This window comes from Taurulus bubalis (assembly GCF_910589615.1).
Source record: "Taurulus bubalis genome assembly, chromosome: 1".
NCBI classification, from domain to species: domain Eukaryota; kingdom Metazoa; phylum Chordata; class Actinopteri; order Perciformes; family Cottidae; genus Taurulus; species Taurulus bubalis.
In genome coordinates this window covers 32,735,391-32,745,694 of record NC_136589.1, presented here as the reverse complement: position 1 = coordinate 32,745,694, position 10,304 = coordinate 32,735,391, and the positions used below count along the sequence as shown (strand labels likewise).

Here is a 10,304-nt window from a genome sequence, read left to right as displayed (position 1 = left end):
CACTGCAAATTGGCCAACCAAACGCCGCGCGACTTTGTTTTGTTTGTTGTGGCAGTAACGTTTACGTTAGCAGATGGCTAGTTAGCCGGAAAGCCCAGTGGAGGTGACGTTACCTTGCTACCTTGCTACCTTGTCCCCTTGTCAACAAGCGTCAACAGAAACTGCTGTTCCCTTCGAGGAAACAGGCCGCACAGTTTCTTTCTCCGATTTGGGGTGAGTGTCGTTTCGCTCTTAATCTTCACATCGGACGCTAATAACCGAGCAACAAAATATGTTATCAATGCAAGTTGTTCTCTGTCAGCTGAGCCTGCCGTAATCTGCCAACCTGTAAACATACACTATTGTTACAATACTGCAACCATTAATTCTCTCTATATGGGTCAGTCATTGTCAATGCCCGCTGGATAACCAACAACAATGTCGCTGTCGACTGAGGCTTTTCTGAGGGGGAGCCAACGCAATAGAGGTAAAGGAGACACTATTTGTGTGGTGCCGGACCTCAGCTCTGATCTGCTGGAGGATGACTTTGACCTGAATAAGTCCTACCCATGTACTCGGAGACCGTTGTACAAGAAGAGCCTCTGGGCATTGCAACGTCGGTATTATGCTGGTTCCTTGAGCGGTGAGTGTGACTCGTTTAGCTGTAATTGAGAGTAAAGATGACATGATTAAACAGTAGGCACACAAATCATCTGCTTCAGTTTTGACAATCGATTAACCTTAAACAAGTGACAAAAATCCACATTTATATTTGCTCCTCTTCTTTGATCAAATGAAGCTAACTAATGACCATATTTGAGTTTGGGAATGTCTATTGGACCAATTAAGCTGTTTAAAGAAGTCCACTTGAGCTAACATGAACATAATTATTAGATTGCTAAAGAGAAATAGTTTGTGATTGATTATATAAAAAAAAAAATGATGTCCCCGATTTTTTTTCTTCCAGATGAAAGTTTGGATATTTGCACTTCTGTCGCAGCAAGAAACCTTCAAATCTCGAGCTTACATCGTGGCTCCAAAGTCTCTGCTGTTTCCCTGCCACATCCATCCACTATGTCAGAGAAGGAGGAAAGCTTGTTCAGTCAGCTAATCTCTGAAGATTTTGGCCTGTCTGGATCTCCGTCTACCCTCAACCCAAACAAAGTTATTCTTACGGTCGACTATAAAACCAGAGAGGTACTGTGTGTCCTCTTTAGGGTGTTCTAAGGTTTTGTGTCTTAAGTGACGAATGGGGACAGTATTGAGACATAACATTGTAACGGGCAGCTGCAGAACTAGATGCAAGGTAATTTTGCAGCATCAATGTAATGTTACATTCACTAAAAGTGCTTGTTTTGCCACTGACAGGCTCAGATTGTTATTATAAGTAAAATATTTTAGATAACACCAACAGTCCTTCTGTACGTCACCTTTAGAATAAGACCACTCCTTGAGCGAAACTCTTTTCATAATGTCAGACATTGTCAGTGGCAGAAGCAAGGCCTTTTAGTGGACGTAAATTGACAGTGTCAAATTGCCCGGATACGATTATATTACAACCTGTGAGCGGCTGCCAACTGCTCTCGCTCAATACTGGACCAATTTCATAAATTGCTGTCCGTATTAGTCTGTTAGACACAAAAACATGGAAAAAAGGATTACTATCCATGTTGAAAAATAAATAAAGTTGTCCTTCAATGAAAGCAGTGGTAATTTAGCAAAATTAGAGCATGTGCTATAAATGTGTTTCTTATCTTAATTTTTCAGATTTTGTCAGCAAATGAACAGGCCTGCAAACTGCTCGAGTGCACCACCAACGAGCTGATTGGAAAAAAGCTGCTCTCTATCTTGAAGAAAAACAGTCAGGTACTGGAAGAAGCATTGGAAGAAGACTTTCCCCTGATGGATGGAACTGTTGCATCTGTGTCTGGAAAAGTGGTATGAAAAATGCTGGCTATTCTTGACCAAACTTTTTTTTTTTTTTGTTATGTTTAACGTGCCACTCTTTCTGTAGGTGGATGTTGTGACATTATCTGGAGAGATGCCGGTGTCAGTGTGTACCCACAGACTGTCACAAAATGAAGAGCACTGGCTTGTCGTGATGGAAAATGTGGAACGGGTATCAGCCTTTCTGTCCTTTACACAAGACGTGAGTATGTCATTATTTAGTGTGGTTTTTTTCTTTCTTTTTTGCATTTTTCATGAGAATTCCTGCGTTCTTCATTTACATGCTACTGGGTAAAATATTATCTTATTTATTAAAACACTTTCTTTCTAGGGTAGTATCCTAACCTGTGACTTGGCGTTTGCCCATCTCCATGGATACCAACATCCCGACGAGTTAAAAGGGGTGCCTGTGAAGGAACTAATCCCCTCTTTACAAATCCCCCTGCACAGAAACGCGTTGCCCAAAGTAAGCACACTTTACAGCCAAAACTGTCCACTCAGCGAAGGAAAGCTCCCTTTCTTAAGCTTTGCTTCAAGTTTCAGTTTACCAAAAGGCTTTTTAGACAGTCCAGGAACACAGAGAAAAGAAATATTATCCCACAACGTTTTAAGCTCAGGTATTTCTGTGAATCTGTCATCCTTGACTTTGCATTTCTTTCCTTCTTTCAGATGCTAAGGATTCAGAGAGTTTGTGGTAAAAGCAGAGGGGGTGCATCCGTCCCACTGTGTGTCAAACTTCAGGGGGCCGTGGTGTGTGGGAAGCCCCAACATCAAAACAATGGGACTGCTTGCACCTGCCCGACAGAGTGTCTTGACAGTTCAGATGCACACGAAAACCGACCATGCTGTCCGCTCACCTCCTCTGTGTGCAAGTCAAACAGCTTAAACCCTGAAGAGCCATCCTCTGGTACGGTGTTTTTTTTCATTATTTATTTTTTTAAAAAAATGCTAAAATCCTAATGCTAAATCAGAGAGGGATTAAAAATACTCAATATTATTTTGGAGAAACTGGTGCATTATCCACAGTCAATGTTATGCTGCCGAAGCCCTGAACATCCTGAAGTGTATTCTCCTCAGCCTTTTATAATAAGAACAATATACATAAGCTGTACAACCCCTGATGGAAAAGTAATGAATACCAAGTTGTTGTTTTTTGTAGATATAAACAGTTCATTTTAAGGTAACGAAATCTCAGCGATTCTTAATTTCAGTTGATTATACACTAATGAAAACAATTTGAAAAAGCGTTGGCTCTGAAAACCGCATTGTCACAAAGCAGTAGTTGGGGCTGTTTTTTAGCTCATGAAACATTGACAGCTTTGAGATCTTTGGAGTTTTTCACGAGGGACGCACTGATACTGATATCGGGCTGATACTGACTCAATTAGCTGGATCCGATATTGGTGACAAAGTTTAACCAATCAACTATGCAAAATAGTCACTATAGGGTACATTTATGCCCCCTAATAAGCGTCACTCATCTTGTGCTGTAATGTAGCAGCGAATTGTGCTTTTTCAATGTGTCTGGATTCTTCCAGAAGTGAAGGTGGACAGCATCGTCCTCTCCCCCAGCCCTGCGCTGGTGTACTCCGGAACAGTTTGGGTGTTTGCTCCTCTGAGCGGTCTCCTCCTGCTCCGCTCTGATGGCTCAATCTGCCGCATCCAAAACCACCTGGCCCTCAGTCTGTTTGGCTATGACAAGGACGAGCTGCTGAGCAAGGTTAGCCGACATGACCAGCTGAACAAGGTTGCTTTGGATTGACTGCCTTGTCAACTCTCACTTCTGTCTCTGCTGCTTGGTCATCAACAGAGTGTCACTTTTCTGATGCCTGGTTTCTACGGATGGATGTCTGACACAGACAAAAAGGCCACCTCCTTCTCTGATTCTCAAGCAGAGGTTAATAAAAGTACAGCCTCATCCAAAATGTCAGGGAAATATGGTGAGCATTTGTGTGTATTTGTAAAGTGTACAAGATGGTGGCTTTTTCACAACCTACTTGCAGGGATTAGTCTAAACTTGGAAGTTAGGTGGGCACAGTGTTAGACTTTCAGAACCTCCAGGTCAAACAACATATACAGGCTTCTGTGGTGTAAACATACAGTATATGTGTCATATCCGTCTAAATTTATTTATATTTTTGCCATATCCTGTTCTATTTTGACTCGTGATACAGTACTATTTGTTTGAAGTGTATCATATAATATTTTCTCTCAATCCTTAGGCCCTTCCTCACTGGTGGCTGGTGATATGGCCATGGTGCATCAGGCTGTTCTGGGAAGAACGTCCACAGGGAGAGGCCGAATCTTCACTGGAACCAGCACCAGGCTGGAGAAACCGTACAGCGCACTGTCTACCCTTTCTCCTCCTGCTGTCACCTCCACAAGAGTGTTTATGTAAGTAGCAATCCTTATGTTCTTGTCATTAACTACTTGAAGGTTTTTATTCAAAAACTCAACTACTTCATACGAACAAAGAGCTACAAACTTCTTGACTGTGACCATGTTAAACCTGTTCAAAGAGTTATGTGCCGGCAGACATTAATAGTAGACCGAATCTTTGTATGTTTTGTATGTTTCACGACTAATCGACCACACAAAAGCTGCTGTACCAACATCCACGAATCTAAAAGCAGCAGACTGCATGAATAGTTAATGTGTCTGGCAGTAAATATGAAAACGCAACAGCTCTTAGGTCGAGCCTGATGCACTCTCAGTTGGATTTAGTGTTATTATATGTATATGTATGTGTGTGTGAATGTATGTATGTATGTATGTATGTATGTATATATATATATATATATATATATATATATATATATATATATATATATATATATATATATATATATACACATATACATATATATATGTATATGTATATGTATATATATATGTATATATATATATATATATATATATATATATATATATATATATATATATAAGCTCTTTTAAATACTCCATAATGGCTTGTTTACAGTTGTGATTCCTTAAATCCAATATTCAATTAAATTAATTATGAATAAGAAGTGATCATTAAATGTCACATTTACAATAGATTATTTTTGGCTGCTGCATGTAGCTTCACTCTCATACAAGGATAAATAAATCTTGAGGAATTTATGGATGAGAGTCAAAAATTGATGAATGCACTGATTATAAGCAACATCTAGCAGAGGTTTAAATCGTTCTGTATGTGTGAACACAAATGATTTTCAAAACATATCTAGTATTATAGTATGATAATTACATTATTTGATCCTGATTGACATTACAATGCCCTTTTTCCCCTCAGGCCTGATGACACTATGGAGCTGATGGCGGAGGCAGTGCAGGTTGCTCTCTGCGCGAGCCAGCTAGACGGTGCTGATAGCACTCAGGCACTCCTCCAGACATTTGCCTTGGTGGAACCTCCAGAAGATGAGACCTACTGCCTGGTTTCCGCCGGACCACCACACCATAACACAGACCAGCAGCTCTGTGGTGAACCTGCCATCAGGAATATCTCGGGTATGATGTGACTTGTAGTTTTAGTTCACAGTAATTTACTTGGAGTTCTTCCTTCAAACTAAACTGAGCTATACATGGGAATGTGTAAATCAACAGAACATTCTGCACATCTGTTATGTGTAATTATTTAATATTGTGTGGAGGGATTTCATATTTACAGTGAGCAATGGCATTAAAATATAAGTCTTTGAACATTGTCCAGTGTTTTTTGTCGTTTTCTTTTCTTTTCTTTTTTTTACTTCAGGCACTCCCAGTCAGAATGGCCATGCTGTTATCAGGGTGGGTGGCACCTCTCCTGACGTAGGCAAAGCCCGCCACTTATGTACCTCGGTCCTCCAGGACTCCAGCTTTGAGGTCATCTCACTGGAGAGCAGGTGGGGGTTGTTACAAGTTGCAATTACGTGTCTCAAGAGACCACTCTTTCCAATTTTAACACCAAAATATGGAACTGGCTTTAACTTTATTTGCATGTAATCACTAAATCTCACATGTAATGGTTAAGACAGCCCATTAGTTATTTCCGTTACTAAGGCTAGAGACATGGATAAATTAACACTGATTTGCATTCTACATCACTGAAGAAATTAATCTATTTCATTCCATTAGTGCCTTCAATTGGTTCAAAATTGGTTAGGTTGGCTGCCTATGTGTTGAATTTGTACTAATTTAGTGAACTATCTCAATTTAGTACAACATGTATCTGTCCTGCCATGACAACCTCAAAATAATTGCATAGCTTCTATTTGAACTGAATAACGTTTTACTTGTATCACTTACAAACAAGTAGGTAGTAGCCACTGAAATAGGTGCAACCCTAATTGTTAGTGACATACCAGCCTGAGATTGGAAAGAAAACTGTAAACATTCATCAGAATGTTCTTTTGATAAAATAATGCCATCTGGATTTGTTTTTTTAAAGATTTGCCATTTGATCTGCCATCAGTTGTTGTGGTTGTTTCCCAGGTCGTCCTCTGGCTTCTGTGAAAACTTTGCTGGCCATGGTGGTTCTGATCCAGGCCCGTCAGAGGATTCTCGCTCAGCACACATAGTAGACTCAGCCAGCTGTTTTCTGGACGTTAACAGCAATGGTGATGTGGTGACCCGGGCCATGGCCGACCTAGATCTGAGCAGTAGTATAGAGCTTCTCAGTGGCGGAGGGTACAATGATGATGACCAACACTCCATGACATCCTGCAATACAGCTGAGCTGCTGCGTACACCCTCCCCATGCGTGGTAGGCTCCGACCTGGAAGCTGAGACTGGGAACGCCGGTGTCGAGGCCAGAAGCTCAAGTGAAGAGCGAGTAGAAAACAACCAGGGCAATCAGGATCAGTGGGCAGCTCTTTCTTCAATTCAAAAAGAAAAGAGTCAAGAGTTCTGCATGCCAGTGAACGATGAGAATCAGTCAATGACGGACATTCCTGCCACATCTACTCCTAAGAAACAGACGGGGAATGGACACAACCCATCCTCAGACCCCACACAGATACTAGAGGGGCGATATGAAGGAAGCGCGTACCACAGAGATGGCACGAGAGTAGGTTGGTACCACTGCAACTGTTAATTTTCCCTCAAACTTTCTGCACATGGTGTTACAAAAAAAAAAAAAAAGCCTTCAACCAGTATCTTATGTTCTCTCCAGATGTGCAGTGTGATGTCTGCAGGACTGACCTCCCTGATGGAAGCTCCATGTTCTGTGTGTGGATGAGTAGGCCTGGCCAGCAGGGGGCACTATTGCATACAGATCGACCACTGCACAACCAGTCAGGAGCCAGTCTAGGAGAGGTCAGTGTTAGTATGGCACAAACTATCTCTTCTATCAAAATGTGTAATGTGTTGTTATGCTTTTAAGTCATCCTTCTGGACTCTTCTCCTCCTTTTTAGAGGATTGGTGAGTCCAGCCATGGGGAGGTATTACGCTCCAGCATGGATCTAGAGCAGTCCCGAGCCTGTGACGGGCAGTTTGAAGAAGAGTACCAGCCTCTTAAAGCTGTGGGTAAAGGAGCCTTTGGGTTTGTCTGGAAAGCAAATAGGCGCTCTGATGGAACAGAAGTAAGACAATATTTTCATTAATGCCGAAACATATCCCATTCTTCGTGTGTATATGTGTGTGTGTGTATATATATATATATATATATATATATATATATATATATATATATATATATATATATATATATATGCAGCAATTTCTGTGTAGAAATATGTGTTCATCAATTTTATCGTAAACCAAGATAAATCATAAGGTTTGCAAAAGTGATATGATTGTTGTGGTGATGTGTTTTTTCACATTTTTAATTTGCAGGTGATAGTGAAGTTCATTAGCAAGGTGAGGATTGTAAGCGACTGCTGGGTAGAAGATCCCATGCTGGGACCAGTCAGCCAGGAGATTGCCATACTGACACGAGTACAGCACCACAACATAGTCAGGGTAACTGGGTTTTAAGGCTTTAAGACACATGGACAAATTTGTTGTGCTAAATTATTTAGCTCATCCTATATGTGTGTGTGTGCCACTAGGTGCTGGAGGTGTTTGAGAATGGGAGTTACTTCCAGATGGTGATGGAGAAACATGGAGATGGCTTAGACCTTTTTGAGTTCATAGACATGCAGCCAAGGCTGGATGAGCCCCTGGCCAGCTACATCTTTAGACAGGTATGTACATGGGCATGAAAATAGATATGACAGGAGCATCGGCTCTGAAATGAGAAGCGTTCATTAGTCTAAACTGGATGTTCTGTCTCTTCCCAGCTGGTGGCCGCTGTCTTCTATTTGCGGAATAAAAACATCCTTCATAGGGACATAAAAGATGAGAACATCATCATTGACAATTGTTTCCACATTCGACTGATAGACTTTGGCTCTGCTGCCATGATGGCTCCCAGGAAGCTCTTTTACAATTTCTGTGGCACACTGGAGTACTGTTCCCCGGAGGTGCTTCAGGGAAATCCGTATGTACATATTACCTGAGAACGACAAGTGATATTTGTTCCAACAAATAGGAAATTTCATATTGATTGCTGCTTTTTTTTATAGATGGTTTAGTTTAAAAGGGGAATAGGTGTGTTTGTGAATAAACAGTTTAAAGCATTAAAACAGAATCTAGGTCAAGGCACTGTTTTCCAGTCCTGTATGACTTGCATGACTCATTAACCTTTACGATGTACAAAGAAACTATATGGAGCTTTGAGTATATACCAATTGTAAAGTAACAAAGCCGTACACAGACACTAAATTAAATGGGGAATAAAATGCTGACATGTTTTCCATGTTGCCAATTATATGCTTATTTAAATGTTTTTGGTGTCTATTTCTGTTCGGTTGTAGCTATGAGGGTCCGGAGCTGGAGATGTGGTCTCTTGGAGTACTGCTCTACACTCTGCTATTCAGTGAGAACCCTTTCTGTGGCGTTGGGGAGATCCTGGATGCCAAACTCAAGCCCCCGTTCCCCCTCTCTCCAGGTATACTGCTGTGCTTTGCTAATGGTGTGGTTTTACAACAGTGTGTGGCAAAACAATATATAATAATTACGGAGCTAAACAAATTTAAAGGAAAAAAAATGCAAGTTATGAGATAAAACGCACAAATTTGATTATGTATAAATTTCTGCAAAAAAAAATAATTCCCCAATAGGATTTTGTAGTGAAACAATACTTTTTTTTGTTACCAGTGTTTTGCACTACTACATCGGCCCTAATACGTTGTCATAAAAATGAAAGTTTCTACAAACATTCTTCTTCTGTGCTGAAATTTCTCTCTGTGCCCTCTCAGACCTGCATGGTGTGTTACGTGGGCTGCTGCACCCTGATCCCGCTCGGAGAATGACTCTGGACCAGCTGCTGCTGCAGTTCTGGGTCAGCCAGCCCATTTCACTGGCAGAGTACAGCTGGACTGAGGTGGTTGCTCCAACTCAGAGCTTCTGTGAGTACTCTTTAACACCAGAGCTAGCTTTTTCACTTCAGATATTATTGGACGCAACCTGTAATTTAAATATCACTTTCTTTGGACATTTTGCAATATTTTTAAATTAATCTCTTTGCATCAAATGTGTATGTTTATCCTTTATTTTCCCACCTTGCTTTAACAAGCTGCTAACTCCCCTAAACTGATTGAGTAAGCTTTGTCTTGACAACTGCTTGTGGCTTTAGTCTTAATGTTCTTGAACTGGACTTCAAATACCTATACCATCAAACTTTAAACTTCATCGAGAATGCACATGTGACTAGTGGATGTTTTGTGATGCCACATAGTTTCTTTGCATCAACGTTGCCATCGAGCATCTCTACAATCTGCTGTCTCCGTTGTTCAGATGGAAGTCAGTCACAGCTCATGTACTCCGGACCCGCTCTTCTTTTCACAGACTCACAACACCAGCTGGAGCCCATTCCTAAAGTGTTCATCGAGCATGACTTGTTCCCCGATGAACATGACGAGACTCTTCCTGATGATGAGGAGGTGGAAGATGAAGATGACAGGTTGTCAATGGTGGCCCTGGAAACGGAGCTTCAGAAGTACCTCCATGAAGATTAAAGACTGAATTTATGCTCAACCATCCGTCCAACATTTAGTGTGCGCAGTACAAGGAGGACAAAAAGTGCAAACTAAGAAAAAGGAAGCTTGTCTTAGTCCAAGGTCGTAATCAAACACTACCGTCTAGAAGGTAGTCTTTCAGAGACAAATGGACGTTGCCTTCATGACGTTTATACAGCTTGATACCAATGAATGAATGTATGTCATTTTCACGCTGTTGTTGTTTTTGTTTTGTTTTACATATTTGTAATTGCTGAGTGCAACACAAAGCAAAAGCTTTATGATGATTTCCTTTTTATATTAATGTTTTATTTATTCTTTGGACTTGAATATTAGCA

At 40.8% G+C, this 10,304-nt stretch overlaps 1 protein-coding gene across 1 annotated transcript; it reads left to right on the top strand.

Annotated features, from left to right (window-relative positions):
* Nucleotides 1-417: 417 nt before the first annotated feature.
* On the top strand, nucleotides 418-10,038 carry pask (PAS domain containing serine/threonine kinase; the record flags this gene model as incomplete). Its single annotated transcript, XM_079218063.1, has 20 exons — nucleotides 418-622; nucleotides 947-1,176; nucleotides 1,747-1,917; nucleotides 1,994-2,128; nucleotides 2,258-2,392; nucleotides 2,596-2,833; nucleotides 3,465-3,646; nucleotides 3,737-3,866; nucleotides 4,149-4,320; nucleotides 5,222-5,436; nucleotides 5,681-5,810; nucleotides 6,400-6,977; nucleotides 7,079-7,221; nucleotides 7,321-7,488; nucleotides 7,742-7,867; nucleotides 7,957-8,091; nucleotides 8,188-8,387; nucleotides 8,764-8,897; nucleotides 9,208-9,357; nucleotides 9,797-10,038. 20 exons carry the CDS (start codon nucleotides 418-420, stop codon nucleotides 9,964-9,966), a joined length of 3,747 nt encoding a protein of 1,248 aa, XP_079074189.1. The 3' UTR covers nucleotides 9,967-10,038.
* Nucleotides 10,039-10,304: the final 266 nt, after the last annotated feature.